At 48.9% G+C, this 16,716-nt stretch overlaps 2 protein-coding genes and 1 pseudogene across 2 annotated transcripts; all 3 read right to left on the bottom strand.

Annotated features, from left to right (window-relative positions):
- Window positions 1–75: 75 nt before the first annotated feature.
- On the bottom strand, window positions 76–1,437 carry LOC133918277 (65-kDa microtubule-associated protein 9-like). Its single transcript, XM_062362069.1, has 4 exons — window positions 1,219–1,437; window positions 685–837; window positions 445–603; window positions 76–210 (listed from the first exon to the last, which is right to left on the bottom strand). Exons 1-3 carry the CDS (start codon window positions 1,342–1,344, stop codon window positions 466–468), a joined length of 417 nt encoding a protein of 138 aa, XP_062218053.1. The 5' UTR covers window positions 1,345–1,437; the 3' UTR covers window positions 76–210; window positions 445–465.
- Window position 1,438: 1 nt separating this feature from the next.
- Window positions 1,439–1,966, bottom strand: LOC133918276 (65-kDa microtubule-associated protein 2-like; annotated as a pseudogene).
- A 6,292-nt stretch (window positions 1,967–8,258) lies between these two features.
- LOC133917297 (uncharacterized mitochondrial protein AtMg00810-like) lies at window positions 8,259–9,268 on the bottom strand. Its single transcript, XM_062361207.1, has one exon. It carries the CDS (start codon window positions 9,266–9,268, stop codon window positions 8,369–8,371), a length of 900 nt encoding a protein of 299 aa, XP_062217191.1. The 3' UTR covers window positions 8,259–8,368.
- Between the last annotated feature and the right edge of the window lie 7,448 nt (window positions 9,269–16,716).

Below are 16,716 nucleotides of genomic sequence, written 5' to 3' on the forward strand. Positions count from 1 at the left end.
TCGGTTATTATTTTCGAGTTGGAGAAGAACAGAAGAAGAAGAAGGAATCAGAAGTCTCACGTACTCTGTTGTACTCCTGGAGCCAAGACTCCTCCAGCGCCGCCTGCAATTTCTCCATCCTCTCAAGAACGTCCTTCCTGCTGAACTCCAGATCCTTGGCCTCCGAGATCTGCACTTCCAGCCGCTCCAGGATTAGAGACCGTTCAGCGTCTGCAAAACGACGTGTCACGTTCTCATTTCTGAAGGAACAGGGATTTATGTAGTCACAAAGTTCAGAGTCTTCAGACTTCAGAAGTAGCAGCTAGGACCCTCTTGCTGACAAAATTCTATTGCAGTTTTGGATTCTCATGTGGTTATGGACTAGGACAATGACCGTGGAAAGAGTACATCAACTGGAAGCAAAGATTGCAATGCGATTACCGACTCGCTAGAAAAGGCGATTACCGCTGTCAATGGCGTCGAACATCAGCGACGGTCGCCGTCCTCCTCTTCCGGTAAGCGTGCGCGACGACGAATCTCCTTGAGCTCCTCGTACTTCTTGACGACGAGGTCTTTCATCCTGCACTCCTTGAGGTTCTCGAGCCTCGCAACCTCTGCCTCCACCTGCACTAAGCCCTGATCAGAATTACGGCCACAGATCAATCCACACCGTGTATCAAGTCTCGACAAGCGTGCTGCACTGACGTCTATGAAGCCCATGGAGAGGGCGTTGGGCTTCGTGATCTCGTCCTCGGAGGTGGCGACGTTGCAGGCCACGCTCTGGAACCTCCTCTGCTCCTCCGATGGCGTGTCCATCAGGTTCCACAGTTCCAGCATGCTGGCCGCGAGGTCTTGCAGCTGCCAAGATGCAACAGCAGCTGGTTAGAGCAACAAGTTGAGATCAGTCCCCTTACTTTGAAACGTCTGGCTTATTAATTTTGTACATTTCCTACATTTCAGATGACTGTGAACACACCCCGGAGAGGGTTCCCGGTGGGGGATTGATTTGGGATTCCTTCGTTGCCGGCTTTAAAGGAAGCTCGCGGCAGGCATGGCGGATCCGGCAGCGGGAACACCGCTGGAGATGGCTGAGGGCAGGCGAGAGGCAGGGGCACGAGAGGCTAGGGACAAAAGGTTGAAGACGGTTGTGAGTCGCTCACAGCCGTTGTCTGAATTTTTTTTAAATTTCAGATGCGAGAAGAATAGGATCGCCCTTTAATTTTGAGTTCTTCAACTCACCTTCTGCATTCGGTTCCGTTTGATTTCTCTCGGGCTCTCGATCTCAGAGGCCAGCCTTGCGATTGCGCCGTCGCTGATGTCACCGGCTTGTTCAACGCCATGGACACTGACCTCTCCGACATCCATGCCGAGAACCAAGATGATGAATGCAGTGAAGCCGTGAGCTCTGCCACCTTCCTGGTGCGATTTTCCTGCCAAATTTACAAGAACATTGAACAGCAATCAGGATAAATCTACTTCTTTCAGATAACAGTTTGCGACGTTATGGCGATTCATATGAACCTTCTCCAGTTGCAGGTGCTGCAGGTACGCTCTGAGCTCTTCGTGCTTCGTCAGCGTCAGATCGGAGCTGTCGACGATGGCATGAGGTTGGCCGCTTGGGTTTATCTCCTGCTGGATACTATTTACCCGCTCCGTCACGTCCAAGAAGTGCCGCCTCCTCTTCCTCTTCTCCGACAGCTCCGGCGTGATCGAGCCCAGTTCCTCCTTCAGGTTCCCATGCCGCGCCCTGTGCTGCCGCACCTGCTCGACCTTGGTGTACACGTTGAGGCACTCCTCCTCCAGCGACCAGCGTGTGCAGCATCCCACTCCGGTCCTCCTCCGCTTCCTCGATCTCGTCCCACATCTCCTGCAAGAAAACCAAGATCATCCTTGGTCCGTTCGAACGGATCGCCATCGATCGACTTGCATGAGGCGACGATCGATGATGCACGTACGGACGCACCCCTAGCTCATGCAGCAGCTCCTGTCGGCGAGGCTCCATTTGGAAGGGGAAAAGGATGGCCCTCAGCTGGGACAGCATTGGGCTCCTCCACCGTGCACTCCTCGCATCATGCTTTTTTCTTCCGATCAGCTCAAGGACGCAGCAATGGCGGCAAACCTGGACGGATCGAATGCGACGTGAACAGCAGCAACAGCAACGGCGGCGACTAGATCACTGCAAGCGTGAGGCATAGCCGAGCCGGGACAGATTGCATTTGCATCAGGGATTCCGCGGGCGGAGTGGGAGAGAAGTGAGGCCAGAAGACGCATGCAGGAGCAGGAAGAGAGGAATGGTTGCATCTGCATGTGCAAGTTTGAGTGGCGACGAACAATGGTGGCCCAAAATAGGAATTATTTAGGAGTAAGAGTCGAGGAAGAAGACGGGGAGACATACAACACAAACCAAACTGGAGAAAGATGTTTTGTTGCTCAAATTTTCTTAGAAACACGAGACAGTTGCTCATGCAAAACTGCATGTTCTTGTCTGCACAAGACACGAGACAGTTGTTCATCCTAGCGTGCAATAACAGCTTCTTCTCACTCTCGGTCTCGGATGAAAGGCTCACTTCCCACGCCATCTCAGCCAAGCTGCTAATGAAAAGTGACATCACTTGTTGGACTATCACTTCGGTCTATGACCCACTGGAGGACAACAACAAGAGAGATTTCCTCCAAGAGCTTAAAACTTTGAAACATTTATCCCTTGCCTCTTGGTTAATCATTGCTATCAAACTTCAGATAAGAGTAATGTCAAATTAAATAGGAGTTTAATGGCAGAATTCAGGAGCACATTAGATGAGTTGGAGCTCAAAGAGATAAACCTATTCGGTAGAAAGTTTACATGAGCTAGTCATCATGCAAACCACACCCTTACAGCAATCGACCGAGCTTTCTATACAGTGGATTTGGATCTTCTTGTCCCCAACTGACAAATGCATACCCTCCTCTCTTCACTGGTTTCATATCATTCCCCTCTCTTCCTGTTGGGAGATATGCAATTCAAGTCCACTAATGTTTTCAGATGTGAGGATTTTTGGACCAAGCTAAAAGGCTTTTCTCAGGTTGTTGTTGATGCCTGGAACAAACGAACTCGAGAGAAAGACGACATACGCCGGTTACACATCAAGCTTTCCCGGATGGCAAAGGCGCTCAAATGATGGAGTCAATCGAAGATTGGAGATTTGCGACTTCAGCTAGTGGTGGCCAAAGAAGTGCTTCTACAACTAGACAAAGCTCAAGAAATAAGACAATTATCCCAGACTGAAAGAGAGCTCAGAAATAAGCTTAGGTTGCGATGCCTTGGACTAGCCGCCTTGGAAAAAACAAGAATGCGTCAAAGGGCTTGACAAACAAACATACAGGAGCGTGACGCAAACATGAAGCTTTTCCACATCAAGGCTAATGGGAGAAGAAAAAAGAATTATATCCAGCAGCTAAATACCTCAATGGGTTTGGCTGTTACACATGATGCAAAGGCCCAAAAGTTACTCAAACATTTTTCTGACCACATGGGGAGGAAAGTGCATAGAGAATTGTTGCTAAATTGGATGGCCTTATATGCTCATGCTGCTGACCTCTCCCACTTGGAGGCGACTTTTGAGGAGGAGATAAAGGACAACGTCATGGACATACCATCTGAAAAAGCTTCCGGCCCAGATGGTTTCATAGGCTTATTCTTTAAGCTTTGCTGGAACATCGTCCAAAACGATTTGGTAGCTGTCATTCATCAGATCTACATCTTAAAGGAGATCACCTTCACCTCATCAATACGGCAAACATCTCTCTCCTTGGAAAGAAAACAAATGCTTCAAAAGTTAAGGACTTCAAACCGATTAGCTTGATTAACAGCATAGCAAAAAAATTTACAAAGCTTCTAGCAAATCGACTTGCACCATATCTCAATGATCTGGTCTTAGTGAATCAGAGCACCTTTGTCAAAACATGGTGTATTCAAGACAACTTTATTTACACTCAAAATTTGATCAAGTCCTTGCATAGAAACAAAGAGCCGGCCTTCTTTCTCGAACTGGACATCGCTAAAGCTTTCGACACAATGAGTTGGGAATATATGTTGGCGCTCCTGCAGAGGTTGGGCTTTGGGCAATGATGACGTGATTGGATCGCGCCTCTCTTCACCACATCAAGTTCTCATGTACTACTAAATAGAGTGTTGGGTAAACGTTTCTTCCACAAATGAGGTCCACGCCAGGGTGACCCACTTTCACCTATGCTTTTCATTTTAATTGATCCTTTGCAAAAGCTTTTTGACCTGGCAGTAGCTCGGGGTTTGTTGCAACCAATCCATAATAAGGCAGCAAAACTGCATATCTCGCTCTATGCTGATGATGCTGCTATCTTCATTGCGCTAGCAAGGGAGGATCTCTTGGTTGTTAAAAATATTTTGCAAATTTTTGGCAAAGCCTCAGAATTAGTTACAAATTTGGACAAGTGTGAGATATATCCTATCAATTGCAGTGGCATAAACATGGAGGAAATCTTAGATGTTTTCCTGGCTCAACATAAGGTTTTTCCTTGCAAAACCTAAGCGTCTGCGAAAAATTGAGATTTTACCTCTTCTCGATAAGATGGCAAGGGAGCTTCCCGGATGGAAAGGCAAACTTCTCACGAAAACCGGGTGCCTTATCTTAACTGATTCTAATCTTTCTTTGCATCCCATCTACCATCTCTCTTTTTCCAGCTAAATAAATAGGCCATCAAAAGCATGGATTGTATTAGGCGTGTTTTTCTGTGGAAAGGATTTGAACAAGCTAATGGAGGACATTGCTTAATCAACTGGAAGAAAGTTTGTTGGACGAAGAAATTGGAAGGTCTTGGCGTAAAAAACTTTAGTGTGCTTGGGAGAGCCCTTCGGTTGAGATGGTTATGGTACAAATGGCAGCAACCGGAGAGGCCTTGTCTCGGAGCTGCTTTATCATGTGATGACACAGATAGTCGCTTGTTTGCGGCTTCAACAGTTGTCATTATAGGTAATGGTTAGACGACTAAATTCTAGGATTCATGTTGGCTGCATGGTCACGCACCTAAGGACTTGGCACCAAATCTATTTCTCATTGCCACAAGAAAGCATCGAAGTGTTGCGCATGAATTACAAAATGGAAATTGGATACGCTAAAACATCACTACATCCATACAGCTTCATGAATTCGTGGATCTCTGGATGAACATTCAAAAAGTAGTCCTACAACCGGCTGTCCTAGATAGTATCGTTTGAAAGTGGACACCAGACGACAACTACAATGCGATATCAACATATACGGTCCAATTTTATGGTTCCTTTTGCAGTTTCAGAGCTAATTATATTTGGAAGGCCAAGGTTGAAAACAAATGCAAGTTCTTTACTTCGTTATTTGTGCAGCACAAGCTCAACACTTCAGACAACCTTACTAGAAAGAATTAGCCACACAATAGCTTGTGCCCTCTTCATACAACCTGTCTAAATAGTTCTGTCGGGCCGACCCGGCATGGATCTGGCTAGGCATAATCTGGCTATGGTATGGTCTGATAAGTTTGGTATGGTTAACAGGTCGTGTCGTGCTGGAGGTGCAGCTCACAGCATGACCCGTCAGCCATCGTGCCGTGCTGGGCTGGCTCGAGCACTGTTGCGGCATGACTGGACCGACGGCCTAGCGGGCACAGCGCGGTGGCGGAGAGAGGCATAACAACGGCAAGGCGAGGTGGAACGACAGCGCGGGGGTGGGGCGGCACAACGGTGAGGTGGCAGGAAGGGTAGCGACGGGGCGAGGCGAGGCAGGCGACATGACGGGGGTGGGCGGGGCGGCACAACGGCATGGAGACGTGGGGCGAGGCGGTGGCATGGGGCAGGCCGAGAAGCTAGGCAGGGTAGCACGACACGGCAGCGGGATGAGGGCAGCTGGGGGAGTGGGGCCAGCGCAGCCAAGGCGAGCATAGGGGTGGGCCGTGCCTGTGCTGATCCGTCTAAGCTAGGTCAGGCTGTGCCGACACACTATGCGGAGACGTCAACCTAGGCACGACCTGGCTCGTCTTAGCTCAAGTCGTACTGTACTTAAACCGTGCCTATAGTACCGCGTCTCAGGTCAACCCAATAGACACGGCATATTTAGTCAGCACTATGAATTTTATTTTTAATTTTGCAGAGGTATCTTAGCATAAGGTGCAGATAATTTACTTTAATATCTAATAATAAGAAAGAAGAAGAGGAGGAGAGAAAAAAAAAGTAAGAATCTGTACTTAGTGATAGCGATCTATCACTTACTTTACCCACCGCAAATATGGCACACCGACTATTTCGGTCGAAAATATACTAACCATTTCTGTTATCATTCTCGATGATTTCCACTTCCATTTCTCTACGGAAACGAGCATCGGTCGGTCAGGAATCTCCATCGCTGCGTCTTCACCCCTGCTGATAAGCATGCACGCTGTTTAGTTGTAATAGCAGTCCCATGCGCTAATTAGCGAGAGGTAATCAACAGTGACCACTAATTATTTTGGTGCCATGGCGGACGGCGTCAAGGGTCGACTCTCTCGGTCGCCATCCGCATCGATCTCTCTGACCGCCTCTCCGAGCGCGTGCCTCGATTTCTCCACGCGGAGTTGGACTCGGGTCGCCGTCCGCTAGCCCAGTTGATGACGAGGAATTGAAGCTGACAGGTGACAGCGACGACGACGAGCTCGTCGTCGACGGTGATGACGGGAAGCTTCGTTCGCACGCAGGGTTGCTCTTGCATCTGCATGGTCAAACCAACAGAGATCGATCGATCCATGTTGAATTCAACGTACCACGATGCTGCTGCATGCTAGCCTGCAGCTACAGCGCAACTCTTTCTCTCTCTCTTCCTTTTGCTAAATATATTTGTGGCTGCTGCTTTGATGGTGTCATCGTGACGAACACTAAAATTCTACTAGCATACGAATATATGGTTCGTCATGACATTTATTTGCGTTAAGAACTATGTTAAAATGACTAATAAAAAATCATAAAGTAAATGAGAAAATCAATGAATAGATAAGTATCCGGTTAGAGACATAGATAGATGAGATAATTCGTGCATGTACCAAAGCATGTAAAGTTGCATTTCACATTACGACCTCCGGTCAACCTGCTGCCGCCCTGGATCCGGCCATCCCACACTTGTTCACTAGCCTAGACACGTTTGTACGGGCGACCCGCCATCATTGAGACATAAGCTAGTCTACTTTCTCACTCAGCGAAAAGGCCATGAAGGTGTCTGATGGTACTACTGTACTGGAGTTGCATGATCCGTAAGCAGGAGTGGAGCTAGGCCTGTCTCAAAACCCGAGCCATGTTTAGACATAAGTCTATTAAAGTCCGATGACTTATAAGAGCTACTTAAAAATTAAGAACAGAATACGGGTCACAACCCGGGCTATGGCTTGGTTGCCCCGGTAGGAGCTCTGCCCCTGTCTGTAAGATTACAAACTAGTTCTAGCTGCTTTTTTTGATGCCACAGTAGATCAATTGGATTATGTGCATTCTGATCTGTACCACAGTAGATCAATTGGATTATGTGTATTCTGATCTGTACCACAGTAGATCAATTGGATTATGTGCATTCTGATCAAAGCCAAGGTACGGATTGATGATGTTACTGTATATGCCAGAGGCTTCGGGTCGGGTTTCGGTTTTCTTGGTCCGATGGGCTCGGGCTTTAGACCATTTCTAACAGAAATTTTAAAAATTCATCCTATATAATACTATTATAGTATCTCCTATCACTATTATAGCATCTGCTATTTTTTTATCTCCAACAGACATCATATTTCCTACCTTACATTACTCTCCTTCTCCTTCCAGACCTACACGCATACACTGTGAACAGTGTTACAGGAGCTGTTTTCTGGCTACAAATTTGCCATGTCTCTCATCCATCCTGCTTTACTGTAGCATAGAAAAATACGGTTTGCAGTCTCTGTTATAGATGATTTGCGGGCTAAGATTGAATCATATTCTACTGTAGCACTCGAAAAAGACAAAAATACCATTTTCGTTGGAGATGGTCTTAAATCTGCAGTTTGTGTCAGGCCTCGAGTGGGCTTAGGTTTGACTTTTATGGTCGGGTTTTTCGAAGCCTTACCTGACCCATGTACCCATGTCTAGTAATATATGAAGTGTGCAGTTAATTATCATAGTTATTCTTGATGCTCGATAACCATTGCCAATCTAATTTAGAGATATGCAAGAGTATCGAGAGAAGAGAGATGGCTCAGCTCACGCACAAAAGGTGTGGGCTAATCTCAATTAAATAGATCCAGTTAGTGAATAACCGGGAAAGAGTACAAGCAATGGAAGGTGATTGAGGGGCTTACTATACAATCCCCATTGACCAAATATAGATGATACAATGCCAAAAATAGAATGGATGTGCTATCTTTGACACCCCCCCGCAGTCAAAGCGGGAAGTTCACGCACGCAGAGACTGGACCGAAAATCCTCGAAGAGCTGAATTGGTAACCCCTTCGTCATAATGTCGGCGAACTGGTGCGAGGACGGAACGTGAAGGACGCGAACCTGTCCGAGGGCTACCTTTTCACGAACGAAGTGGATGTCGATCTCGATGTGCTTCGTGCGCTTGTGTTGCACGGGATTGGCGGACAAGTAGACGGCGCTGACGTTGTCACAGAAGACCACCGTGGCGGAGGAGAGGGGAGTGTGGAGTTCCCCAAGGAGTTGGCGGAGCCAACAAGTCTCGGTGACGGCGTGGGCGACAGCTCTGTATTCTGCCTCGGCGCTGGAGCGGGAGACTGTGGCCTGGCGTTTGGAGGACCAGGACACCAAGTTGTCGCCGAAGTAGACGCAGTAGCCGGATGTAGAGCGTCGGGAGTCGGGGCAGTCGGCCCAGTCGGCGTCGGTGTAAGCCGTGAGTGAAGACGAGGAAGAGGCCTGAATGAACAAGCCGTGGTCCAGCGAGCTCTTGACGTAGCGGAGAATGCGCTTGATCAGCGCCATGTGAACATCCCTAGGAGCGTGCATATGGAGGCACACCTGCTGGACCGCGTAAGCAAGGTCCGGCCTGGTGAGAGTGAGATACTGCAGCGCCCCGGCGAGGCTGCGGTACTCGGTCGCCTCGGTATCGTGGAGAGGGATGTCGTCGGTGGCGGAGATCTTGGACTTGGTGTCGACAGGAGTGGCCGTGGGATGGCATTCGGCCATGCCAGCCCGTTGCAAAAGATCGACGGCGTACTGCCGTTGGGAGAGGTGGAGGCCGGCCGCGGTGCGCTTGACGGAGATGCCGAGGAAGTGGTGGAGGTCGCCGAGGTCGGTCATGGCGAAATCAGCGTGGAGGTGCACCGAGAGTCAACGAAGGAGACCCGTCGAGGAAGCCGTCAAGATGATGTCGTCGACGTAGAGTAGAAGATAGGCAACATCGGCCCCGCTGCGGTAGACGAACAGCGACGTGTCGGAGACGGACGGGGTGAAGCCGATGGAGCGGATGTAGGTGGCGAAGCGGTGGTACCACGCGCGAGGCACCTGCTTGAGGCCGTAGAGAGACTTGTGGAGGTAGCAGACGTAGTCGGGGTGGTGAGGGTCGACGAAGCCGGATGGTTGTTGACAGTAAACCGTCTCGTCAAGGTTGCCGTGGAGGAATGCGTTCTTGACGTCGAGTTGATGAATGGGCCAAGACTTGCCGGTGGCGATGCTGAGGACGAGGCGGATGGTAGCCGGCTTGACGACAGGGCTGAAAGTTTCGTCGTAGTCGATGCCGGGTTGTTGGGAGTAGCCGCGAACGACCCAACGAGCCTTGTGACGGGCGAGGGAGCCGTCCGCATGAAACTTGTGCTTGAACACCCACTTGCCGGAGACGATGTTGGCGCCGGAGGGACGTGGTACGAGAGACCATGTTTTATTGTGGACGAGGGCCTCGTACTCGTCTCGCATGGCCTGGAGCCACTGAGGATCCTGAAGAGCCGTGCGGTACGTCTTCGAAATCGGAGACGCGGTTGGCGATGACGAAGCAGAGAGGTTCAGTCGGTCGATCGGCTTGACGATGCCAGCCCGTGCCCGTGTCATCATCTGGTGGGTGCCTGGCGCTGGTCGAGCCGCCGGACGCGCGACCGCAGGGGGCGAGCTTGGCCTGGGCGAGGGCGCCTGGGAGGCAGGTCGCCGAGGCGAGGCAGGCGGCCCAGAGGTGGACGGAGGTGGTGAAGTGGGCCTCCAGCGCGGAGACGTGGAGTCACGTGGGCTGAGAGCTGGAGGCGTGCCGAGGAGGCCGTCGGTGCCGCGCGTGGCGCGCGCGTCGTGGCCGCGCGTGGCGCTGGCGTCGGGGGCAGGCAGGGCGCGTGCGTCGGGGCTGAGCGTGGCGCGCGCGTCCGGCTCGCGCGGAGCTAACGCGGCGGGGCCGCGTGTGGCGCGCGCGGTAGCTTGGGCGAAGACCGGCTCGATGTCGTCGATCAAGAAGTCCAGTGCCGAGGAAGAAGCTGCTGAAGTATGTGTAGAAAAAGGGTAGATGGTTTCGTCGAAAACAACATGCCGAGAAGTTATAACTCGGTTAGTAGTGTGATCGAGACACCGGTAGCCTTTTTGGGAGGAGGGATATCCGAGGAAGACACACGCCGTGGAGTGAGGTGCAAGCTTATGGGGGGCAGTGGCGGAGAGATTAGGGTACCACAAACAACCAAAGACGCGAAGGTTGGAGAGGTCCGCCGTGGTGCCAAAAAGCTTTTCGAAGGGTGTGAGGAAACCGATGGGCTGTGAGGGCCGACGGTTGAGGAGGTATGTGGCGGTGTGGAGGGCCTCGGCCCAGTAGGATGGAGGCATGGAGGCTTGGAGAAGGAGGCAACGGATGACGTCATTGGTGGTGCGAATGGAACGTTCGGCCTTGCCGTTCTGTTGAGAGGTGTAGGGACAAGACGAACGAAGGAGTATACCGTGGGTATTGAGGAAGGCGAGGACCGCGGAGTTGATGAACTCGCGACCATTATCTGTTTGGAAGCATTGGAGAGGGAGGCGGAACTGTGTGTGTACGTAGGGGACGAAAGTCTGAAAAACAGAGAACACATCAGATTTATTCCGGAGGGGGAAGGTCCAAAAGTAATGCGAATAGTCGTCGACAATAATGAGGTAGTAACGAAAACCGGAATTACTCAAAATGGGCGAAGTCCATAAATCACAGTGTAGCAACTGAAAAGTAGCAGTGGAGATACTATGAGAGCGAGTAAAAGGAAGCTTAACAAGTTTGCCTAAACGACATGCATGACAACTGGAGCTAGAAGCATTGCTAGGAATAGCGGAGCATTTCTGAAGGTGGAGGATGGCGTCCCGGCCAGGATGACCCAAACGGCGGTGCCACACAGTGGAGGGCGACGTGGTCGATAGGAGGGCGTGCGGATGGGTGGGGAAGGCGGCGGCCGGGATGGTGTAGAGGTCACCGGAGCTATTGAAGCGTAGAATCACGGTCCCCGAACATAGATCCTTGATGGAAAAACCATAATGGTCAAACGTAACGGAACAAAAATTGTCACGTGTGAATTGACGAACGGAAATAAGATTTTGTATAAGGGAGGGAACAAGAAGGACATTATTGATGGCATAAGAAGAGGAGGTGTAGTGAGAGAGGTATTCCCGATGCGAGAAACCGGGATCGAGGTACCGTTACCGACGGTCACCGATACCGGCGAAGCAAGAGGTCGGGAAGAGAGGAGTATACCATCGGAGGAGGCCATGTGTGAGGTGGCGCCGGTATCCATAACCCACCCGCCGCTTGACTGGCCTTGGACGTGCAAGTTGTTCAACGCGGCGACGAGGCTGGCTTGATCCCAGGCCGGTTGGGTGGGCGCCTCAGAGCCGGCAACAGAAGCTGGAGGAGCCAGCTGCGTGTGGAAGGCGTGCTGGGCCGGAGCGGTGGGCCGTGGACCAAGAAGGCCGGGGCCGCCTGCAGGACGCGAGGAGGCAGCCCACGGCTGTGGTCCAGCCCACAGAGCAGAGGCCCATGGAGCCATCAATACCCATGGGCCGGAGGGAGGTGTTGGTGCCGAAGTCTGCTTTTGGCCCCCAGAGTTGGAGCGATCGCCACCGCTGCGGTTGTTGCTCAAGCGGCCGCCGCTGCCGCCGGTCTTCCCCTTGCCCTTGCCTTTGTTGTTCTTCCCCTTGTTGACGGAGTTGCCCTGGCTGGACGAGGAGGCGGCGAAGAGGGCAGTGTCACCGTCGAGAGCGGCGGTGTTGGCGAGGTGGCGCATTTCCGCTAGAAGAAGTGCTGAGCGGGCCTTGGCGAAGGAAGGGAATGGGTCCTGGAGAGGCAGCAGCTCGGCTTGAGTGGCGAAACGGGGACTGAGGCCGCGGATGAGGTTGAGGACGAGGGTGCGGTCGGAGATTGGCTCGCCGAGGTCACGCAACGAGTCGGCGAGGCCTTTGAGCCGCCGGCAGTAGTCCGTCACGGACATGTCGCCTTGGAGGAGGCTCCGGAACTCCATCTCTTGGTAGATGATGCGCATCTCGCGGTTGTCGCGGAAGATGCCCTTGGTGGCGACCCAAAGATCACGAGCAGACTGCGTCGGCTCCATGACGATGTCCAGAACATCGGGGGAGATGGAGCAGTACAAGGCGGTGAGGACGGCGAAGTCTTCTTGCGCCCAGGTGCCGGCCGCGTCGACCGGAGGCGGCGGCTCGAGGACGTGGCCGAGAAGGCCGAACTTGCCGAGGAAGGCGACAAAAAAGGTTCTCCACTTGGTGTAGTTCAAGCTTTTCATGTCGAGGACGATGGGCACGTGCGTCTTAACGTTCGGAATGCTGAGGACGCCGACCGTCGAGGGAGGTAGCGCTGGTGTCGCGCCGGCGAGCGCCGCGTCGTGCGCGACAGACGGGATCGGCGGGATTGCCGTGGCAGCCGAGGGAGAAGACGCCGTGATGGCGTCGTGGGCCGCCTGTGCTTGAGTGAGGGCGGCGAGGAGATCGTCGTTCTTGCCGGCAGCTACCGCGGCATGGGCAGCGGCAAGCGCCGTGAGGAGGTTGGCGGATGCGTCCTGTGCGGAGAGAGGAGGGACAGGAGAGTCGCCGTTGGTGGGCTGTGGAGAAGTCATGGATGCAGCGGAAGAAAGGAAGGGGGAGGCAGGATCAATCCTGATACCATGCAAGAGTATCGAGAGAAGAGAGATGGCTCAGCTCACGCACAAAAGGTGCGGGCTAATCTCAATTAAATAGATCCAGTTAGTGAATAACCGGGAAAGAGTACAAGCAATGGAAGGTGATTGAGGGGCTTACTATACAATCCCCATTGACCAAATATAGATGATACAATGCCAAAAGTAGAATGGATGTGCTATCTTTGACAAGATATGATAGGGCATATTCATATAGGTGTATAGGATCGTGTGATGTATCTTATCGTGTTTGACTAATACATGAAAGCTACAAGAATTTATGGTCAGATTTTTTAAAGCCTGACCCAACTTGGGATTTGATTAGTTATAGTAATATGTGGAGTGTGCATTTGATTATCGTAGTTATTCACATAGATGTATAGGGCGTGAGTGTGTTGTATCTTAGTGCGTTCGACTTGTACATGAAAGCTGGAAGAATGTATAGGATAATGTGAGGACAGTTTCCAGGGAGCACACCGGTGTGAAGCATGGAAGAAAGACGAGAAAGCAAGATGTACTTAAAGATTGTTTGTTGACTATCCAGTCAAGAAAAGACCTTTCTAAAGGTCTTGGGAGCTCAGCTTGGGCACCATGGACAACAAGGGGCTGCATGGTTTTCACACGTGGAAAGCTTGGATTATGTTAAAATTTGATCATATTAAAAAGTGTTTGGTCGAGATTAGGCTAAAATTTTAGTCAGTAAAAAATTAGGATAGCCATTTTAGGCGTCATAATCTTACCTAACTTTGTTATAAAAAAAAATTGGCTAGCTAATTTTTCCGAGATGTGATCAAATTTTTGTCTTGAACCGAATAGAAGCCAAATTTTCTACTCATAGCTAAATTTTAGCTTGGTTCTTGAAAGCAAGAACCAAACAGCTCCCAAATCTTCTCGCTTCTAGCCACATGCCTGCCTATACATTTTCAGTGCCCCACTGCTCTGGAGTAGGATCAACCCCTATATATGTAAGATTATATCTCCAATAAAATTGATGTGTTGTATTCGTTTCAAAAAAGGAGATGCTTTTTTAGAAAATCTTGAAGTATAAATAATATGATAACAGGCATTCGTGATAATTCATGAAATTCATGGTATGTAATGATAAGACAATGAGACACATTTAGTTTGAAAAGCTTGCAAGGAGGAATCCAGTTGTTGCATGGAAGCCCGGAAATCAAAACAAGCTATAGTGATGGTGAGAAGCATGCCCGGCCTTTGTAAGCAAGAGAGACAAAGCTCGAGCATGAATCGTGACCGAAATCGAAATTTTACGACTTTTCTTATAAATCGTCCGAGCGACGTTTACCATAAACATTGTATCAAAATTACCGGTCAGTTTACGGCTGCAACTAACATAGCTAAAGTTGGGTACTCCCACAGTCTAACACCAAACAGGAAATCATTCAACAAATATAAGGGCAACAGCTTATCAACTTCTCTGTATTAAAAAAAGCAATTTTAGCCCTCCAAACGCCCATCCTCCCTTAGACTCTATTCTATCACAACCCTTCAAATACACGTACAAGTTGAAGTGATCCAACACCTACTTCTCGGATAAACCGTGGTTTTTGCGGGTGCAAAATAGCATACTGCAATTATATTTCAAAATATTTACCTATAATTATCATTGACTTACCCCTCCACTCTCTGAGCTGGAAGAAAATTATATAGTATCAAGTCCTTTAAAAGACCTCTTCTCCCAACACGATATGTGCTCTCATATTTCTCTTTCCTGCACACGCTAGCCATTAGATCTGTAAAAGAATAAAATATATTAAGATTTTATGAAGATCTTTCTATAAATGACTTATAAAATTTCCTTCCCTCTGAGCAACGGTCGCTCATCCCCCTCCTGACTCTACAAAAGGTAAGCAACGGGAGAAACAAATCGGGGAGAGGACGCCACCATCCTGCTCCCAGCCACACCCTCTTGGACGAGAAGCGAAGATGGTCTAGGCCGCTGGGGCTCGCCGTCACCGCACGCCACCTCTTCCTCTCTCTAACAGAGCAAGAATGTCCTGGCAGCCTAGATATTATAGGAAAAATGAATAGTGCTTTTTAATCTATGTCTAAAGCTAAGGTTCTTGCTATATGGATGTACTGCCTACTCCTTATTTCAAGCTACTGCAAATAATTACAATCTCGTATGGCCTCTTTTATTCAGGTAAACTGCTGGTGTTTGGGTTCCTAATTCCAGGATAACATCAAAGGTTTGAAGGACTAGAACAGAGGAAGGTGCCTACCTTGAGTTGCTGGTTCTTGTGCTTGAAAGGAAGAAGCTCTTGCTGCAGTTCCTAATGGAATTGTGCAGCTCGGTTTGGAGAAGAGAAGTGACGTGAAGCTCGGTTTGTTATCACGTATAATCATCGACAACTATGCTACTTTGGTGATTCTTTTGTATTATAATATTTTGTGATTCAAAATTTCAGATTGATGCACGTCCAAAGCTTTTGAGTGCTTTGTCCTGTGCTTCTGATTGATGTGGATGTAAACGGATCAGAAATTGGTGTAAAGAACCAAAAGAAAGTGTCCTAATGATAAAATAGCTGTTTGTTTGTCGTGAGCAATGTTTCGTGTTTCAAATTGATGCAGATTTATGGTAGTAGTAGCGTTGTTGCGAAGATACCGGATGCATCAAAATGGCTCGTTCGTGTATCAGATTTTCTTATGAAAGATAAATATCCTTATTCAAAGATGTAAAAAAACAACTATATCTACATTAATTAATAACTAGATAAGCCATTATACTATTCAAAGCATATTAATTATTACACACTCTAAACAGATAATCTTTAAAAATATTAGGATTATCAAACGATCAGCTTCTAGTTAGCGAATTTTTTAGACAATTGTTTAAGCAGCTAGCTCTTAAAAAAAATTCAGATTGAGAAAATAAGTTGAGATGTGTCTTAGTTTATCTTATGTAACGAGTGATTGATGTTTGTGTAGTTTTTATTGGTTAGCATATGTATGGTTATATACTATAAAGTTAAAAAAGAATTAGAGTTTGTCTCGGTGCAGGAAGTTTATATTTACCGAATAGTCCGATGTGAGGGTTTTTAACCTCACCGAATAGTTCGGTGTGTGGTAGATGTGAGCACTGGAGCTTTTCAGCGTAGAGGCAGAGAAAAATTCATTCACCGGAAGATCCGGTATGGGTGAGTGAGCATCAGACTAATTTTTTTAGAGAATGTGTAAATATAAAAGTCTGGTGTAGTAACCTTACCAGATGGTCCGATGTGTGTACGAGTGATCACTGGAGGTTTCACCGGACAAAAATTTTTAGAGAGATTGAAAACTAAGTTCCAATAATGATGTACTCACCGGATGGTCCGGTGATGGGCGTGTGAAAACTAAGTCAAATGTTGAGGTGTTCACCGGTTATCCGGTGTTGGGATTTTATGATCATCGGACTAATTTTTCTAGAAAGGAATGCAAATCGGGTTCCAGTAGAGTTGTACTTACCGGATTGTCCGATGTTGCACTGGTGTGAACGCTAGACCATCTAGTGTTCATATTTGTATTATGTCTGATCTTTTTCAAATCGATTTGGATTAACATGTGATGATGTTATATAGTTTTGGAGATGCATGTGTGCTGGTCTTATAGTGTGCAGATGATGGATGCAACTTGATGGTC

This window comes from Phragmites australis, chromosome 5 (genome assembly GCF_958298935.1).
Source record: "Phragmites australis chromosome 5, lpPhrAust1.1, whole genome shotgun sequence".
In the NCBI taxonomy this organism is placed as follows: domain Eukaryota; kingdom Viridiplantae; phylum Streptophyta; class Magnoliopsida; order Poales; family Poaceae; genus Phragmites; species Phragmites australis.

Coding starts and splice junctions, on each gene's coding strand:
- LOC133918277 (XM_062362069.1), bottom strand. CDS start 1,344: ATGGATGTCGGAGAGGTCAGTGTCCATGGCGTTGAACAAGCCGGTGAC. Junction 838..1,218: donor AACGGAACCGAATGCAGAAG/GTGAGTTGAAGA, acceptor GCATCTTGGCAG/CTGCAAGACCTCGCGGCCAG. Junction 604..684: donor TCTCCATGGGCTTCATAGAC/GTCAGTGCAGCA, acceptor GGCTTAGTGCAG/GTGGAGGCAGAGGTTGCGAG.
- LOC133917297 (XM_062361207.1), bottom strand. CDS start 9,268: ATGACCGACCTCGGCGACCTCCACCACTTCCTCGGCATCTCCGTCAAG.